Source organism: Aquila chrysaetos, chromosome 16, assembly GCF_900496995.4.
Source record: "Aquila chrysaetos chrysaetos chromosome 16, bAquChr1.4, whole genome shotgun sequence".
In the NCBI taxonomy this organism is placed as follows: domain Eukaryota; kingdom Metazoa; phylum Chordata; class Aves; order Accipitriformes; family Accipitridae; genus Aquila; species Aquila chrysaetos.
The window spans coordinates 13,311,579-13,332,035 of NC_044019.1; the positions used below are offsets into that span (position 1 = coordinate 13,311,579).

Here is a 20,457-nt window from a genome sequence, read left to right on the forward strand (position 1 = left end):
GCATGTGCAAAGGTAGTTTTGTCTGGAGTTTAGCTGTTTTCTTTGGTTCCTTGCCCCTCACTGGCAGCAGTCCCTCTTTAAAAGGTCACTGCAGCTGGCACCTGGCTTGCTTTACGTTGAATCCAGCGACCCGGGTATTACTTGGGAGCCTTTCAAGCATACAAACACACCCCAGCCAGCACCAAGCTAACACTGTAACACATTTTCACAAATATAAGAAAAGTGCCCACGTCAGGCACGCTCTGCACACTGCTTACTGGGAAAGCAGGTCAGCATGGTAGTAGTAATCAGAGAGTTTGTTAAGGAACGAGCGTGGCTCCAGGATGAAGGTGGGCAGCACCACCCGTGACAGGTCCATGCCAGGCCGCAGCTGCTTCAGCAGGATCCACATCAGGCTCTTGTTCTCCTCAGAGACGGTTTCTGTTTGAGATGATTCACCTGTCTACAGTGGGAAAAGGGAAGTTCAGGGCAGAAACAGGAAAACCATTTCTTGCAGATGCATTTACCTCCAGGGCCCAAGTTCACCCAGGCATACCTGGCCTTGGCACAAGGGTGAATGCTCAGCTACACCACTGCAAAGAGACATCAGCTCTGTCTCAGAAGTGAATCCCCAAAGCACTAAAGCGGGTGGTACAGGAAGCCCTGGGCCTCTGCGAGAGCTGGCACGAGGCAGGGAGCACACCTCTGCTGTACTCCTTCCTGAGCCACTGCCTCCACACACCTCAGGACTGCGATGGGCCAACCTGGACCGACATTAACCAAGGGGACTCTGCACTGCAGTCCCTCAGGAGGTGTGGACACGCCCAAGGCTGTTACAGCATCGCTGTGGCCTGGTGGATGCATACAAGAAGCTCCTCTGAGTCCCATTCTCAGCAAATGAGAGACTGTAAGATTTACTATTATACGTGTAGAAAAATTTAGGAGATAAAGCAGTAATCAACAAAGAATGGAAGCAGTCCTCCACGTTCAAAATAAGACAAACTGGTAGTGTAAGTACAGTAAAGGCCCCACTGTCAGGCAACATGCACAAAAACTACAGCACCCTCCAAGACTGCTCAGTGCTCTTTGCAGCAGAAGTGCAGGTAACGGTAAAAAAGCCAGGGATTATGTTGTGATTTGAGCTATAACTGTGTAGCTCCTCTGCATTCAGTGGGGCTACATGAGGTTTAACACGGGGGAATGGGCCTTTCAAGCCACTGGAGAAAGAAAATGAAACTAAATTTTCAAAGATGAATGTTATTTTAATGCATCCTAGGCATCATAATTTAACAATGAAAGAGAATACTTAGGCTTTCTACGGTTTTTAGGCAAGAGATTTCTATGAGAAAAAGGGCACAGATCCACTTCCGGAATGGCCTGTGGTTTGGGAGAGGATACACAGCATATCCCGACAGGATTTGCAGATGGTGTAAATCACTAAACACTCATTTTCACCACCTGAGCATTCCCAGCACCATCCTGTTGGCTCCCAATCAGCCCTTTTACTAGTCATGCAGAAACACAGTAAGTCCAGCTTGCAGGCTGAGTGGAATTTCAGATTGAGGCACAACAAAGCTTTTTAATTTCATTGCTTTTCCATTATCATACCATTCTTCTTGTGACAGTCTGATGCAATACACAGCTTGAACCTCCAGGAAGAAATGGGAACCATTAAAGAATGTAATACCACAGCGTCAGCTAGGGCTTACAATACACATGGGTCTGTCAGAACTTTCATTATTTATCCAGGTTCTCAAGTGTGCGTGTATTGGCAAATTGCCATACAAGGAGTTACTCAGAATGAATCATTGCGGAAGGGATGGATGAAAAGGGATGGAGAAGAAGGTGCAGGAGGATGAGAACAACTTCAGGTCATTTCTGGTTTGCTTTCCCCTAAAATACAACACCCTCAATAACCCTTTTTATAACTTGTTAAAACTAAAAGCTTGGGGGAAAAAAGGGGTTTTGGTTATCAATCTACCTACTGAGGAGGTGTCTTTTTTATATTCTAGACCAACTTTTGCAATCTCAAAGTCCTTCTGACACCTGTCTCTGCCTTCACATTCCTACTGCAAACAAGGCAAAGCTGGAACATCAGATGCACAAGCACACACCTTTCAAATGCATACAGATGCACATACATACGTGCACAGCTTTCAAATGAGCTTTCAAAGCCAAGCTGAAGATTTAACAGTGATGGTTTGCATCTGTGACCTTTGTCCTGCCAAATCTGAACTGTACACACAGACTGAAGGACAGCAGTTGCAGTTTAAGATGACAGTTAATGTTATTAATTGGCAGGTGTTCACCTTGATACATCTCAGCCCATTGCTGATAGCAAACTATGTCATTGCATACAACCTACTTTTCCTTATGTTACTGTCACCAGTGGGATAAGACTCAACAACCAGCCCTATCTGTGTGTCTCAGGTGATGACAGCCCCATCTCTTGGCCAACAACAGAAATCCAGTAAAACTTCTAATGGCCAAGGCTGCTTGGCAACTCTTTTTGAAAGCCCACTGGATGTTATCTCTGCCAGAGCAGCCACACTGTGGCTAGCCTTATTTTACGCTACACAAAGTGTCACTCTCTACAGCAGAAATTTAGTCCTTTCTATTTGGTTCGTACTGCATTTTTTTTTATTTTAATGTAACACTGCAGAGATCTCTGTTACTCTCACACACCCACATACACACATCAGTGCTGCCTCTAAGGCTCATTCAAGCACCAAAGTATCAGCCTGCCCTACAAATACTTCTAGGACAAGTTTGTCAAGTGGCAAAAGGTCATTTCAGAATAAGCAGCTGATAGAAATTAAGTTTGCCTTAATTTTGCTGTTGCTTAGTTCCTCAGCTATATTCAAAATCCCCTGTTTGGACTCACTTACCATTTGCTGTGTGTCTGGGGTGGGATTTGAGGGGAGAGATGCACAAAAGGGGAGTTGGTGTCTGTAGGCAACAGTTCTGTTTGCAAGCACAATTTCTACAGCAGGGGCTTGCACCTCACCCCTGACATCTGAAATGGCAGCAAATACACACAAGAAAGAAACAGCTTTCTAGCAAAGTGGTTTTCTTTGAAGCACCAACAAGACTTCAGCTTCCTTGTTCGAAGCAATAGGCAAGGGAACTGCTCAGAGCCCTCCTGGCACTGGAGCGGAGCTCCTCCACTGCGTGCCTGGACTGATTCTAACCCAACACACTCAGCTCCCTCAGCTCTCTACCACTGCCTTCCTCAGAGGTGTCACAGTGACATCCAGCTAACAAAGGCTCTTATACGGAACAGACATGCATTCTCCTGCTGTTAAATGACATGAGAAATGGCTTTCCTACAAGAAACTGTCATTTAGGAATCAAGTGGCTCAAATGCTCCATTAGGATACACAAAAGGATGTTCCACACATAATGAAAAAAGGAAAGTATCATATTTTGTATCACGCAAGCATTGAGCATCCTAATTGGCCAGGACACATGCCCAGAATAATAATTCCCCCTCACACTGGCTCCACAAAGCACTGTGCCAATGCTATGCAGCTCTTTAATGCAATAACTGGTTAAAGCAATTGCTGATGCTGGAAACACGCCAAAGCACAGTAGCAGAGCTGCTGTTTATAACACATAATTATTAGAGCACATGATAATTCAACATAATTTAGCGGAAAGCTGTGCATTGCTTTATCTGTAAAACACTGGAACTTACAAAGCTAGTTCTTAACTGCTATGCATCTAAAAGGGTGAATGACAAATACTATGAACAGAGACATTTTAACAGAAACAGGCAGTGATTGAAATAGTTTTTTTTTTCTTTTACCTCCCCAAATTCCTCATAGATCTGTTCAATATAAGTCGTCCCTTTCCTTCCTGGAGAGACGTCTCCATGGGTTTCTGACTGATCGCTCTCACTTTCATTTGTCTTCCGGCTGTTCTCATGAGTTTCATTCTCCGACTCTTCTACATTGTCTCTCTCAGACTTGTCCGAAAAAGCATCATTTTCCAAATGGTGGTGGTTCTCCAGGGCTGATTCATTCAAACTGCAACACACAGTTCATTATTTGCTTCAGTTTGATTTACAAAGCCAGATTACTTAAGGCCTTTTAGATAAAGTAAAAACACCCCCCAGGACTCAAAATAGGGTGTGCAGCCCAGGACAGTATAAGACATTAATCTCCTGAACAGCAGGGTTTTTATCATGGAAACAGTGAGATACCATCCATCAGAATTCTCCCCTCCAAACTGCACTCTGCACAATCTGCCACAGAGCTCCACTTACCCATCCTTACACAGAGTTACTGCTGGCTCCGGATGGGAGCCCACATACTGGAGGGATACAGAGCACATGCTAACAACTGTACACTGCTGATTAGAGAATTGAAATGTCAACCAGGAGAGATTTTTCCCTTTACAGAAACAAATCAGTGGATTGTAGCATTTGGGAAAAATATGACATTATGGGATACATTTTCTTTTCAGTACTACTGCTACTTCATTTCAACAGATGGCGGTCCTAAGTCAGCCCTACACTAGAAAAGGCAAATTTAAAAATCAGTAGAAGCAAGTATTTTCACATGTGCGCGCACACACACACACACACTCATACCCAAACTAACCTGGGGAATGTGCTTCCCCCACATAATGCTGTGTGGAAGAACTCAGCTGAAAGCATGGAGCGGACAATTATATGTAAGAAGAATACCGAGATCATAACAGCATCCAAGGGAAACCGTGCAAGGTGTAGGAAGCTTCATGCTCAGTGATCCAGGCTTTAGAGAATGAGGAGAAAACCAAAAATTCTCTCTCAAGTAGCCTATAGCATCTCCATTTGAAAAAGCAGATGCAGTTCATATGACAGATGGCAAACGTGATTAGATGGGCCAGAGGTCAGATGCTGAAAAGTATTCACTAAATGCCTGTTTTTTCAAGTGATATTTAGCATGGGCTTCAGTTTTCCCTATTCATACATGTCTTCATACACATATCACCTCTTTCATGGCCTAGCTTAGCTCTCAGGTGCTGACCTTCTCACCTTGACCTTCCTCTGAAAATTTCTTACCCAAGTCCTCAGGCAAAATTGCTCTTGGATAGAGCAATATGAAAAGATTTCCAGCTATACAAGGAGTTTCAGAGGATCTAAACAGGCCCTGGATCTTGAAGAGTTCTGTTACTTCCCGTAGTCCATCTCCCTCTCAAAGCAAGATTTCTCTCCTCAGTACATGGTAATGTTCTGTCAAGCTTGAGGTGTCTCCATGATGGGCCTTTACTCAGGCCATTCTTCTGAGTATGTTGCAATTTTGATTATAGGTTAATACTGAAAGTTCCCATTCCTTGTTATCCCTCTTTCCTTTTTTTTACAAAAAAAAGATAATTAGGCATTGCTAGTTAGAGCCAGATTAAAAAAAAAAAAAAAGAAGAGTCAGAACACAGAACTGGCATCAGCTTTTCAGAAGATCTCAACTTCCAACTATGCACTGAAATAAGCTCATGATTTTTAACACACCAAGCAAGCCACATTGTGACAGTCACAGCTCAGTTTCTGGAGAAGCTCAGTTTCTAGAGTTCTTTTGAAAGTGTCGTGTACAGTGTTCTGTGCCTTTAGAAAATCTTTCTTTTAAGTCCATTTGTATATATAAGTATGTATGCATATATGTCTATGTATGTATATATATAAATTACAAGGTTTTTTAATTTACAGTTCTACTGTAAAATAAAACTAAGATCATAAATCAGAGAGTCAATGACCACTATACTCCAGCACTAATCATTTACTATTAGATATTACGTGCTATTAGACATTCATTGTTCTAGTGCCAGGATGTTACTTCTTTTTTTTAGCTAGCAACTAGCAAGTGTAATGACCGATAACCAAATACACTGGAAGCACAGAGTACAGCACACGCATGAGTTTAAGATCATAAAGGAGAAAAAAGGTGAGGAGAGAGCTGTCTAGAGAGATTATCCCATGATTCCTCAGCACAGATACTTCCCAGATGGTAGATCCATGAAGTTACTAGTTATTAGTTGCTGATCATTTAAATACCTAATTTATTTCTTTATTTTTCAATGATCAGCTAAATATGTGTTTGTCTGTGGTTTCTATGCTCCCTTACCTAGTGAAAGTTTTCCCCATGGGGTAAAAATGCTTGAAAGAACAGTTCATTATAAGGTTTATGGCTCATGGCTGAGAAGTAGCACTTGTTTCTATTTCACATTCATAAGAAGAGCAAGCATTTTTCAGTCTCACGTGCCTCACATTTGGGAAATACTTGAAGTTTCAGTGGAGCAAATTGCTTTTCTTAGTTTCCTCTACTCCTCCCCATTATTTTTTAAGGATTTTAGATTTAGTCCAAGAGGGAATTCAATTCACATGAAATCCCTCTCAACTGCGCACTGATTACCCACCAGCCACAAACAAGGCAAGACTTAACACATCCAGAGCCAAAGAGCCGCTCTGGGGAACCAAAGGGAAAACAGATGCTCCTCATTCTGAGGAACAAATTTGAGATGAAGTGGAGCCAGGCTTTTCTATTCCTCCAAACAGAATCATCACTGAATATATACGATATCCTAAAAACAAAAGCCACGCCATGAGCTTGAACTAAAATCAATGTAAAGACTTCGTAGGGCTTCCAATGGGATTTGGACCAGGCTTTAAAAGCTGGGAGAGAATGACTATGCTAGTAGTCAACACTGGATTTCTACCATGAACACGAATAACTTGGCATGTTTCATGGCTAATTTACTGTTTCAGCACATTGGAGCTGTCTCATACCAGTGCTTTATTCCCTAGGGGCATTCCTGGAAACTTCAGTCAGTGAGCAGGACTTCTTTGGGTTTGATACCACTCTTCTGAACAAAGCAAAACAAACCTTTGGCTCTTGTCAAACAAGTAAACCAGCCAGATTCCTGGGGTTGCTGGAGATAAGACATGGAAGCCACAAGAAATACAACTTCATATTAAACAGAAGAGTGCCTGATGCCCTAAAGGCCTCTTGTCTAAAAATCACAGATTTACACAGTACTTTAGCTTTTGATTCACTTGTACAGTTCTCTCCCTCTCATTTTTATATGCTACTAAAGACACAGATTTTAAAATCACTGCATAATCTTGACTTCTTTCCCAGCAGGAAAGGAGCAAAGCAGCCAGCAGACAAATGCAGCTTTGGCTCAACAAAGATTCGCCTTTGCCAACTCCCTTGGGTTTTGTTCTCCCTATAATATCCATCATCTCCCTTTTCTTTTTCTTTTCTTGACAGAGTAGTTTGGTTAATTTGAAGATAGAGTTAAATGTAATTAACTGGCCTCCTAACAACAGCGTGCCAATTTAATTGGTAAGATTCCCTGTAGGGAAGGCATTTAATTAGAATGATTGAATCCCTATGAGGAAGCCACTGTCAGTGGCAAACCAAAAACCCTTTGCTCAGCACTTGCACAGTTTTGGTTTTGCATTCCCCTTACTTAAATGTTCTTTATTCCTGCAGGGATGACAGCAAGTTGTCCCCCTGTCCTGCAAGCATCAAACTCCCCGGGGCTTTAAGCACTGGGGAAAGTCTGGGTACACATTAAAACCAGTGGTAGGACTCAGAAAGGAGCATGTATTGTCCAGACGACCAGATGCTGAACACCCAGCTTGAATCAGACTCAGCTAAAATCTGAGCCTGTCAGAAAAATCTGGTTCCAATTGTGGGTACTTTGTCCTGCTGAAAACTCTGCCACGTGTGCTACTGCTAAGCCCCATAATTCAAGAGGGCTTTTGATGTTGAACAGCTAAGAGGTGAAACAGAGGCATCATTTAAGTGTCATTTACACATCATATTTTGAAAAAATACTTTAATACAGTTTTAACTCTTATCTTCGGCACTTCCTTACAGTAGCCATGGGTCTGCCTGAATGTTCTCAGTGCCACAGGATCCATTTTAATATTGGACATCTGTACACACATCCATTAGCTGAAAAACAAGTCCACTGCATTCCTGGATTCATTATCACAGCGGTCACAGTCCTGAGAGACTCTCTTAGGCAGAAAGAAATTAGAAAGTAAAGTATTATGGAAGAAGCCCAAGAACAATGGAAGTACTTGCACAAGTACTAGGGCACATGCCCTGGTAACATCAGATTTCCTTCTCTTCTCCCATTGCTCTTCAGTAAAGCTCTTCTTCAAACTCTAGCTAAAATCCCTAACAGCAGGACTAGAGAACACATGCCGGGAATACCAGAGACTTTCAGAGCAAAGGGCAGACCAAAATGCTGCCATCCCTTTGGTCCCATGGGACCAGAGATACCTCGATACTCTGAAGAGGACTCAGATCCCTGCTGTTGTTATAACAGAGCCTAAGAAAACCACTTGAAGGTGAGGTCCCACTGTGCAAGGCATCATCTTTGCAGACTGGAGGAACTGCTACCCTAAAAACTGTGTAACCAATGGTGCATTGCTGTGAGCCCTAAGAGTCAAATTCGTATCAGCAGAACTAGAAATAGACAATACATCTCCCAGTTCCCTCTCCAAAGGCCAAGTGTCTATACCAGAAGGATTTCTGAAGTTGCCTATTTAGCTATAAGCAATAGATAAGGCCTGGGATTTTTTAATGTTTACAGAGCTTTGATGTGAGTTGTTCCAAAATGCTGCAGTAATACTAGCAATATGAATAGAAAGAAGGCTGTGGGGACTTTTTTCCCTTATGTAAAAATTTATCTGATGCATCAAGGAAGAAATTGGAAACCACTCAAAACCCCTGTAGAGAGAGAAAGTAATTATAAAACTAAGGATGCAGTGTGTGTACTCTGCTGACTATGACACAGTATTATTAGAAAAGAGAACACATTATTAAAAAATAGATCAGACTCAGAGCCGTATGTGCTAGACAACAGACAGACATTGTTAGTGATTGTGTCTGTGTAACTACAGGTCTACTCTAGCAGCTAGATTCTGCAATCTTTACTCAGGCAAGCCATTTTTCACGCCAGCATCTCCAGACAGCATTTTGGCCCAAGCAGGGGACAGAAGAAAATTATTTATGTACACGCAAACACAGCTGAGGTTCCCCCCAGTCTGTGCGCTCAAGCATTAGGTGACAACAAACCTCATATACACCAAACCCATATATTAGTGATGGATGCAGCAGAAGAACATACAGGCTGGTTTTTAAACAGGTTTCCTTAGTGGACTCTGGCTAGATTATGCTACAGATAAAACAATGACCAAGTGTGAGCCATGCAACACCTCTCTGTGCATTAAGAAGTGATAGCCCCATCTTACTGGAAGAACTCCTGGTCTGAGATAGCGCTTGTGTGCAAGAGGTGGTTGAGCCCTGCATGCGCAGAATCGCTCGAGCAGTTCATTTCTCCATCCTTGCCCTGCTTGGAGGCACTGAGCCGGAAGAGGCTGGAGCAACGCAGGGCAAGTTCCAAAGCATCCAGCCAGCATCGGCCTGTGAAAACAAAAGGAATTATTTAAGCACAGGAGAGTAAATAAGACAATTCATGCATTGCTTCTCAAAAGCTTCTTGCCTGTGAGTAAAGCTCATTATAATTCAGGAAGTCACTGTGTACAATAATCTATTTTTCATGTATATAATCCCTAGGTTATCTTGCCAGAAAAGGTGTGTTTCAGCGGCTGCATGAGTGATACATCTGCACGGGTAATACAGTGGGAAGCTCACCCCAACTCCCCCTGCCCTAATAGCATCTCTTCCTCTGATCTCCCACAACCTATTCACATCCCCTGTTGCCCCTTCCTGATTTTGTCCGAGATGCAGGAAATGTGTACAGGTATGGTGCTTTCAAACCACCAAGCAGCTCATATCTGCCAGTAATACACCCCAAAAACATGTTTGGCATTTGGCATCCCTAACACACACACTACCCAATGGGAGGGAGATACCGAGGCGCTGTGCAGGAGAGGCCCCTGCTTAGTATGGGATCACTGAACTACAAGCCGGCTCGGGGGTCCCATGCAGGGTGTAGTGCTGCAATAACAATCACTCCAAACAAGAGCCAGGATGATCAATACTTGCCAGAGTGATTACGATCAGAGGGAGTTGCTTGTCAGGATGTTTATTTTTCCTCTTTGTCTGTATTTTTTTTCCTTTTCTCCATTCCTTCTCCCTGCCCAGTTCATCAGATAATCTGGGTGGAGCATCAGTTTTGCTTGTCACAAAAAATCTTTACCTGAAGGGTCTACTTTGCAAATACCAGAAACTACAAGCATGGCACAGAGATGAGACAAATTGCAGTTCCTATGCGTAGCCTCACTGGATTTTCTTAAGGCCTGCGTAGGTCCCAAAGGCAGGCAGCAAATGAAAAGCACAGGAATCCAAACTGACCCTTGGCTCCTTTTGCAATGATCCATAGAAGACTACAAAGCTGTGTGTTAGTGTTAAAGCCTAACCACCACAATGCTGGAGTTGCTGTATTCTTGGAAGCACCTGAAAATAGCCTGCTTCTGCAGTGCAGTCATTAATGAAGCCAGGACACCTGCAAATTGGCTGAACATTCAATAATTGAAGTATCAAGGGAGTTATCCTCTAATTTCAAGCATGTAAAACAGAGCTCTTCATTACACTCCTCAGAATATATTTTGCAATAATTAGAAGTGTGCTGGAGAGGCAGTGAAGAAAACAAAAGGATTTTGCTCTAGCAATGGCAAGTGCTACAAACAGGTTTTCCCTGGACCACATTCATTTCTAGGTCCCATTTGGGAAATGTTTCCAATACATTCAATTCTATCACACACTTAGCATCAAGCATATGCATAAATCTCACTGCAATCCTGCTGTTCTCTTGGGCAGAATTCCCATCAACTTCGATATAACCAAAATTTGGCTCTATGAGAAGATCAACAAGAGTTTAAAAAAAAATCCAGATCAGATGCATATAAAGAAATGTTTATAAATTTGAGTAGCTTTCAGTGCTTCCTTTGATACAAAGCTGCAACCAGTAAAAGAGAAAAAAAAACCCAAAACTTTGAAGAATTGCACTTGAACGCAGAGTCCAGTCACTTATTCTAATTTCATCCCATAAATTCCTTCAGCATCAGCTTATGATTTAATAATAAAATCACAAATAATGGTTAATAAAAGATTAGGAAGGTTGAAGGCTGTTGGAATTGATTTCACACTATTTTGTATTTAACAAATATTCTTGCATTAAGGCTTTACACGCAGAGATTTATTCCCTTCTCTCCATGTGGAGGATTTGCATGGATAACCTATTAGAGTTAATGGCTGTGCTGAACACAAATCCACTTCTTCCTACATATCCCCTCTCCCCCAAACCCACCAAGATGAAAACCTGTTTCCAGCTATTCCATACAAGGAGCACACTCCCGCTTAGGCTCACCTCTTTTGACTTTCCTCTCTCTTTACCTTTGCTTTTCTTTTCCAGTTCTGCAGAGTGAGAACTGCATGATTTGACATTTGGAAATGCTGCATATGTCAAGATATTTTTATATTCAATGGGTTTGTAAAATCAGATGCTTTGATAGGTAGCTTGATTTGTAGCAGCATGAGCACTTTGGAGCAGTAATGGAGGTCAGCTCTTCAGCGCCCTGCAGCACTCATGTGTAGATGTTATGACGGTTACGGCAACACGCTGGCTACGTTTACGCTTTCTAACCAGGGCAGCAAGGGTGACCCCAAAGTCTCCCTCAGCCACCTCCCTTACTGTGTCCCTGCAGCCCACCCCTCTCCGGGGCTGTAGGCAGAGCGGGCCACGCTGGCCGTGACCCCACAGGCAGCTCTCTTACTCCCTCCACTGCCACTGAACAGGTTTTCACTGGTACTAACATGAGCTTACAAGCTTGGTCAAACCTTTGGGGTCCACCACATTACCACAGGAAATTTCTGCATAACATATCTAGGGTTTTTATCTCTAGATAACTCCCTGGAAGGGGCTATGAGTAACTTGAATCTTTTTTGAAGCTTTATTCAAGGAGCCTAAAGTAAAAAAAAAAAAACAAAAAACAAAAAACAAATTAATATTCCAAGGCAGAGACACAAAGCTTTAGAGGAACTTGCTGTGCATTAGCAGTCAGCATTACCTGTGCCCTGCAGAACACAGAAATGGCATCAGTGTATGCCCTTGTTTTAATTCCTAACAGAAATTGAATTCAAGGGATGCACAGCATCCCCAAGCTAAGAAATAGGCCTTCAGCCATCAGGTGGTGCTGTGAATCCAAACACATATATGCAACAAAACCAGATATAAAATTCGGGATTTCCTCTGCAAATGAAAAGGTTACATTCTCTGCAAGTCAAAGGTGTGTTAATTGCAGCATAACACCGTAAAATTATACCCTCTCAATTTCAGGGATTGCACACAAGATAAGCCTGTTTCCTTGCTAAAGGCCTACATGAAATGTTTTTACATTTGAGTGATCTTGCTGTTGAGTAATATTCTCCTTTACTGTGAAAATGATACAAAAATGCTAGCATTTGGATTACTTAATTGCTTACCTGACAAGTCTACTCACTCCCTCAGGAACTGCAGAAGGGGAAAAAAGTATGTGGTCACATAATTAAAGGCTGTCATCTGTAGTCATGGTAGTCTGCATGAAGGCTTCATGCATGGTTACCTTATGTGTTGGTTTTGGCAGGGATAGAGTTAATTTTCTTCATAGTAGCTGGTATGGGGCTGTGCTTTGGATTTGTGCTGGAAACAGTGTGGATAACACAGGGATGTTTTCGTTATTGCTGAGCAGGGCTTACACAGAGTCAAGACCTCTTCTGCTTCTCACCCCACCCCACCAGCGAGCAGGCGGGGGGGGGGGCACAAGGAGTTGGGAGGGGACACAGCTGGGACAGCTGACCCCAACTGACCCAAGGGATATCCCAGACCATAAGTCGTCATGCTCAGCATATAAAGCTGGGGGAAGAAGAAGGAAGGGGGGACATTCAGAGTGATGGTGTTTGTCTTTCCAAGTCACCATTTGGCGTGATGGAGCCCTGCTTTCCTGGAGATGGCTGAACGCCTGCCTGCCGATGGGAAGTAGTGAAGGAATTCCTTGTTTTGCTTTGCTTGTGTGCGCAGCTTTTGCTTTACTTATTAAACTGTCTTTACTTCAACCCATGAGTTTTCTCAGTTTTACTCTTTCGATTGTCTCTCCTACCCCACCATGGGAGGAATGAGCAAGTGGCTGTGTGGGGCTTAGTTGCTGGCTGGGGTTAAACCACGACACCTTAATTCTCACATTTTCTAATTCTGAGTGGTTGACTCAAGTTGGCTTTTTTGTATGCAAGGTAATTAGATCAGAGAAAGATGCAAAATGTGGGTTCCTTCAGAGAGGAATGGCAGCCCAATATGATGCATATAAGGGAATCAAAAAAGAGCTGCGAAGGAGTTAGTGTATTATTTTAGAAGACTTGAGGTTTTTAAAGCTGCAATGTAAAACACTAATCAATTATTAGTTATCATTTTCCACAAATTGTGGCTTAAAACAAGCATGTGTTTAAATTCTGAAGAAAAACCCAAGAGCATATTGTCAGCCTATGGCAGAATCTCCCCACAGGCTTTCAAGCTCTTCTTATATCAAATAATACATTACTCTATCCACCACAATGATTACTTTTGGACAATGTCTGCAGAGATGTTGTCTTAAAAACACCTGCATTACCTCCTTCTGCTTGGGAGCTGTGAACTAATTATTCCCTTTCAAATATTATTTCTGAGCTTGACCCTTTCTTCATTGTATTCAATATTTTGTCACTGACTTCCAAGGGGCAGCCTGCAGAGTAAGCTCTGGCTCTTACCTGGGCTGCAGAGGGAGAAGGATGAAAGAAGGAGAGGGTAAAATAGTCCATCTACACATAATGCTCCCATATATCTTACAAGCCACATAGAAGGGTTTACAAAACTCAGCAACAGAAATCTTTCATCCACGCTAACAGAGTTGTCAGTGAGGATAATAGTGGGGAGAAATGACACCCCACCCAGAGAAGATCCCCAACTCTGACGTGCAAAGTCAAGTCCAGCTAGATCACTCATACTGGCAGCTGACATGAGGAGAACATTTCACATCACCCATCTTTTGGCACTTGAACTGCTCAGGTGCGTGGGTTGCCCAGCCACCTTTGGCTCCCTCCAGGAACAGTGGGGGAAAAGTAAGACTCTTTGACAAGGCTGTTCCTGAAGTGCCAAGAGTGGATGTCCTGCCAGAGTGCTAGCACTAGCTTGGGTTCCTGCTTTCTTTTGTAGCAGCCTCTCTCCTTGCACTGATCACTGGTTTCAATATCCATTCGCTACATCACTTTAGCAATGATGATCACAGCATTTGACATGTGACAGATGTCCCAGGAAAGTGGGACGTCAGAGGAATACACCTGCACATCATTCAGCTGTGCTCACTGGAAAAAAAAAAAAGATGAAACAGAGGTGTCTCCCCTGAGTAAGCCTGTAACCCTTTTTCTGTTATATGTGTTTACAGTAAAATGACGACAGGCCTCAGTGACAATCTGAAAAAGGAAACTCATGAAAAATCAGTTAAACTCAGCTGGGTTCCTACATTCCTTCCCTCTTGAAAGGAGGAAAATAAAAGCTAATAAAGGACGTGTGTTGCCTTGACTTCACAAAAACAAAGCCGAACATGCATCCCACATATGTTTTGAAACCTTCCACATGCTTTCTGCAGGCCTTTTGGCTCAGCAGGCTGGAAGAGCACCTTGTGGTCCTTTGAGATGACTCCTGCAGTACAGCTGTGCAGATGGGAATCACTACAGCTCCTTAAAGGATGCTTCCCGGGTCCGCAGGGCACTGCGGGCACCATGCAGAAACCTGGAAGCTGCAAGGCTGAACAGGAGCAGGCTCGCACCAACTCTTTTTTTTCAGACAAAAGGAACTACTAAAACCAAGTGACAAAAACCATTTCCTCTCCCCCTTGGAAAAGAAACAAAACAAAATAACCAAAGGTTGCTTATGCTGCTAACCTAGGCTCAGTTCAAGGAATAATTTGAGTCTGTCCTAGTCTTCGAACAGGTCTAAAATTACAACAATATCCCACAGGAAAAAAAACAGGCAGTATTGAAAACACTAAGCTATTCAGCTTTGAAATTCTTTACAGTTACCATCATTCACCTAGAACGACTCATAGTTTGACGTGCCAAGTTTATCTGCCACATTTTGCAACAGCTGATCACAGAGGAGCCAGCCAATGTTCTCTCAGCACTCACCAACAACAAAAATATGCTCGAGATGAAATCACGTTGTGGCACACCAAAATCTCAGTCTGGGACTATACTTTTTTTTCCATTGCATTCCGGTAGCTACAGAATGGCTTGGATGAATCTCTTGCCAATTAAGACTTCAAAAGCCTCACACCTAGTAACCATACATTTCTCCACAGAGGCATCACTAAGGGAATATTATTCTTCTTGAATTATTAAAGTCATCCAGCTTTTGGCCTCATGCCTCACGCTTACAAGATAGATGCTTTTAAAAATCAACCTGAAGTAGACTGTCACCTGGAAACGATGAATTCTTGCTCAAGTGCACACAAATCACGAATGATGAGGAAGAGGCTGATTTGGTTCAGTCAGTGAACATTAAGGTCATCGTATTCAGCTGACTGCTTATTTTGCTGTACCACTTGGATGCCTGCGTGCATGATTTTTTACACTTTGGCTGTCAAGATGCAAGGATGCGATCTCTCAGTTAGCTGCAGGTGCAATTTATGCACCGAGCTAAATGAAGTCTGGTTGCAAATGCCTGGATTTTAAACTGCTGTGAAAGGTCTAAGGAATACGAAAGGCAGACATAAAGCTAAGAAGGTAACTTCTATTTTTTCCACTACTTCCAGGATCCAGTGATATATTTCACTGTGAACTTGGTTTCAAATTGCAATCTTCATCCTGGTTCATCGCTTCTGTGTGTGACCCTTATTTCAATAATCTAATTCCTCCCCAGATCAAAGCATCAATTCTGGGGGAAGGGCCAGATGCCTAGCAAAGAAACAACAACACTGTAAGCCAGACCATCAGGATTTCCAAACAACTCCATCCACACGAGACAATGGAGACTACCCAAAGCATGCCTGAAGGAGAGAACAGACATAAGGAACAAAATGTAAGTGTGGTTTACAATTCCACTGTTAAGCCTTTAACCCTTGGTAATCTGCCACTTTGAATTCCCCTAGGAACCCCTTTGGCGGCAGTGCCCATGGCCAGGTGGAGATCTGCACTATGAGATTTAAGCAGGTGACTCAAAATGCTTAGGAGGTCTGGGGCACTGGTTTGGTGATCTCAGGGGCAGGCCCAGAACAGTACAGGCAGGAAGCTTGGGACAGGTTTGAACTACTAATTCTAAGCCACTCATCAGCATAAATCTGAAATGCATACACAGTCACTGGTTTGGAAAAAGCAATTTTCTTTTCTGAAACTGGAAAGAAAGAAAGACCCTGTGTCTGTACAGGTTGAGCCCTGTAGGCTGACATGACCTTCCAGATGTCTTTAAAACGCATTACAAAGCAGACTGCTGCTGTGGTCTGTGAATGTGAAATCTACTGTAGCTTGGCGGTCGTTCTGCAGGCTGTCCAGAAGTCAGGACCTTAAATCCTACCAACAGTCTGTCACAGATGGTACGGCAGAGGGGAAAAAAGGGATTCTGAAATGTTGAGAGAAAAAGTAGGCCATGTAGCTGCTGATCACGATATAGTTGCCTGGATAGCAGAACTGTACCTCTAACATATGCTGCAACTCAATATTCCCCAGCAAGTCAGAGGCCTCCATGAATTACTGTTAAATTTGCCAAATGCTCTGTGGTTCATTTTTCACCACTAACATGGCAGACTGCATTAAGAAGAATGTGGTCAGGACACCTCCTCAGAGATGCTGTAGATTCACACAATATTGCACCTACGGAGGAGACGTGAACATACTACAAATATATGCTAACATTATGCAAGGGAACAGACTCCACCTGACCCATTTGTGTCAGCTAGCTTAGCTCATTTTACCTTAATCTTCTATCTCTCTTGGCCATAACTGCATCCTCTATGCTTGTCCAGTGCATTAAAGAAATGAAACAAACTCAGGTACACCCTCTTGGAGACACCTCTTTACAACAGGTAAAGATACGTAACAGACTACAACCATTTCAGTAGTGTCTTCTGGGCTTAAATTGTATTAATTGCAAAGTACAAGCCTTAATTTGCTGCAGTTTATACAGATTTCTTTAAATGTAACAGTTTCTATTCCTTGTGTCCTTGTCTGCTTATGTTTTACACCACCTACTGACATTAACATCATTTCCAAGTCACTCATCTCCAAGTATGACACCCACGTGTTTGGCCATTTGTCAGCACGTCTACACCGCTCAGATACCTCCAAACTGCCCCCACAAAGGCTAACAAACAAAAGGAGCATAGCACAGTCACCATGCCAGGACAGCTCTTGGGAGGGAGGCTAGCCTGAGTGTACGAGCTGTTCTTCCCTCTTGTCTGCAGACTCACATCCTTCCCTTCCTGCACAAGGTACAGCCACTTCTCACAGCTCACTGACCTCAGCTGTAAAGTCAGATACTCTCATTCAGCTGAAAACTACACCATTTTTCATGCTAGTATTTCTGGTGCAATACTATATCAATTTTTTTCATGAAGTCCACTGCTAAATGGACAGATCCCAAAGCTTCACTTCACATCAGCTGTCACAGTCACCTCCTCAGACTCCCAGGATCTACCAGGCATAATGTGGGTGCTCCAAACCTGTGCAGGTGGCTCTAGGGCATTGCTACTGCTGTTCAAGAGCATATATTATTTCATCCTTAACCAAAAGCCCTAGTCATTTTCTACATACACGTTTATGATATTTGATTGAGAGGTACCTCAGTTCCTCCTCCTTCCCTTGATGACATTAGCTTTCCATCTAGCCTTAAGACCCTACTGTAGAGAAGCAGCAAAGTAAAGAGAAATCATTCTAAATCCTAAAGTAACTCTACTTTGATCTGCTTGGCCTCTGAGTGCTTCCCAAGAATATTGGCCAATATCTTGGCTTTAAAGATACGTTCCAGTAACTCACTATTTTAAGCTCTTATGATACCAGAGACATGTAATAATTCACTGGGCAGAAAGCTTCCCACAGGCATTTAAATACTGAAAATTCTCATGTGACAGATATGGTCACTTCTGTACTTTTTCAGCATGTGGTGCCAGACAGAGAGATCACAGCTAGAAATGTCTTACCTCTGATGATCTCTTGGGAGCTATTGCTAGCTTGGGAGCCTTTATGGGTAAGGTTAGTGAGAACAAATCTAAAGCTACTCTACTCCACATAACTGGCCTATGGCAGTCATCGTAAAAAGAGAGAGTAGAAGTTCAGCCACAGGTCTCTTTGCCAGGCTGGCTTTAAGGTTTAATCATTAGGTTTCCACCAGAATGAAAGTTTTCATTTAGAAGATAGCTGAAATGCCAGAAAAAAAGTACTTTATGAGACATTGAACACATACAATGACCACATTGGTCGCTTTGCACATTTTCCAATTAAGTTAATGGAAAGACAAGTTACATGGATCTCTAAGGAAATGATAATTTAGAAAATCTGGATTGACAGACAGTTGTTGAAGCTATTTGGTTGCCTAAGAACTCCGTGGGACTGTTCCGTATATCTATTCCGCGGGCTGTCTGTGTAACCAGGTTTGAAATGCCTGTAATTTAGCAGCTCTACCCCAACAGCACTTTTTTTTCCCAAGAGACTATTGTATCAATCTATCCTTTTCTAGACAGGTGACATTTGGAGCCAGGTTGGAATCCTGTATTCCTTTAAAAAAATAAGATGTACTGTTCCATAAGCTGCAAAAGCATAATATTCAAAGAAATAGATGTGCTTCTATGGCTCTATACAAGTTCCACTTATTTTCATAACATTTCACTACACTGACATCTGCAAGCAGCCATCAGTGTCGAGATGGTATCCCTCACTATGAACAGCCCTCTTTGCACAGTAGTAGGAAGAACAGCACGCCAAGCCTGTAATGAAAGAACGTTTCCTCCTATTCTAAGTGCCATGTCAAAGGTGCATTTGGCATTGTCCCATTTCCAGCCTTTAGGAATATGTAAAACTTAATCACTGGACCAGAAGGACACACTGCTTTCAAAGCCCACTGTGCTCCATAAAAAATCCTTGTGTCCTTGAAGTTACTGTAGATGAGACCCAAAGGAGCACATGGGCTACATGAGCACCCTTGGTGGGGTGGGTGAAAAATATCCATAAAATGAACAGCCTGGGTTAATTTACTACGGCAAAAAAAAAAAATTACAGTACTCTGAAGGTCAAATGGAATGAAAACATGTTTTTAATCTTCTTATCTACTTATAAATCACTGATATTTTAGGTCCGCTAAAGTAATTTATAGAGATTTTCACATAGCAACTGGCATGCCTGTTATATATTGACCTAAATTTACCTTCCATAATTTTGTGAATTCCCAGAATGGTATTTTACATGTGGAGTCACCAGCATCTGGGCCTGCTATACTGTAAACCAAGGTACAGCAAGTCTACAGGAAAATTCTGGTGGCTGAGAGACATCTATCAACAGTTCTTCAATATTACTATGTCATTTTCCTCCAACAGATCCCAACCCAGTGTAAGACATAGGCAAATAATCCACTAAAGTCTCTGCTGAACTGAGGAAACAGTTAAGCCTCCCTCTCATCCCAATTTTGGGATCAATTACTTTCATCCTTAGTATATACTGACTTAGTGTTTTTTCCCCAGCTACAAGCCTAGGTCCTTCTTCCATACACATGGCCAGAAAGGTGGCTGTTCACTGAGGAACATGAAATGTGCCTATAGTCTGCTTGACCTATTCTGCCCATTGCTAACGAACAGCATCTCAAGCTGGGTGAGCCGCCATTTTTTCCTTTACATACCAATTTTTTTTGCATCAACCTATTTTCTTAACTAGCATAGAGTATGTGATCTGGAGAAAGCAAACAAAGACCAAAACTTACCATCTGATTCAGAGGCTGCTCTGAAAATCAGGTAGCTGCTGGGAAGAGGCTGAGTGATCGAACCAACATTTTCTCCCTTTGGGCCCTGGAAACGCACACAGACAAAAAGACATAAGGCACAGAAGATGCAATGGACCGTTCAACATCTTTCTACCCTTCCTGGGCAGAGTGTGTTTGTGATAGGAAAGAAGGAAGGAGCAGATGGAGTAATTTAGGGAGACTCATTAGTAATCATGATATTGCTGCTGCAGCTCCAAAGCAGTAATGAGCTCTGACGTAAATGGGGCTTGGTCTAACCTGTGCTCAGCCCCAAACCTACTCTGTTTATTCAGATCCTCAGGAATGGAAGAATCTCATTCCTGTCGCTTGGGACAAAAACAGTCAAATATTTGCTATTAGCCATCTTTGAGCATGTGCTGGTTTTGGCAGGGTAGAGTTAATTTTCTTCATAGTAGCTGGTATGGGGCTGTGCTTTGGATTTGTGCTGGAAACAGTGTTGGTAACACAGGGATGTTTTTGTTATTGCTGAGCAGTGCTTACACACAGCCAAGG

At 42.6% G+C, this 20,457-nt stretch overlaps 1 protein-coding gene across 7 annotated transcripts in view; it reads right to left on the minus strand.

The window, feature by feature from the left end:
• The window catches only part of OSBPL5 (oxysterol binding protein like 5), a 186,903-nt gene that overhangs the window by 18,493 nt on the left and 147,953 nt on the right, over positions 1–20,457 (minus strand). For all 7 annotated transcript variants that reach the window (XM_030038987.2, XM_030038985.2, XM_030038986.2 and 4 more), the window contains 4 exons: positions 19,906–19,990; positions 9,227–9,398; positions 3,788–4,007; positions 258–442 (listed from right to left, as the gene is read on the minus strand). In XM_030038987.2, coding sequence (XP_029894847.1) covers positions 258–442; positions 3,788–4,007; positions 9,227–9,398; positions 19,906–19,990 — 662 coding nt within the window. The remainder of the gene's footprint in view (positions 1–257; positions 443–3,787; positions 4,008–9,226; positions 9,399–19,905; positions 19,991–20,457) is intronic.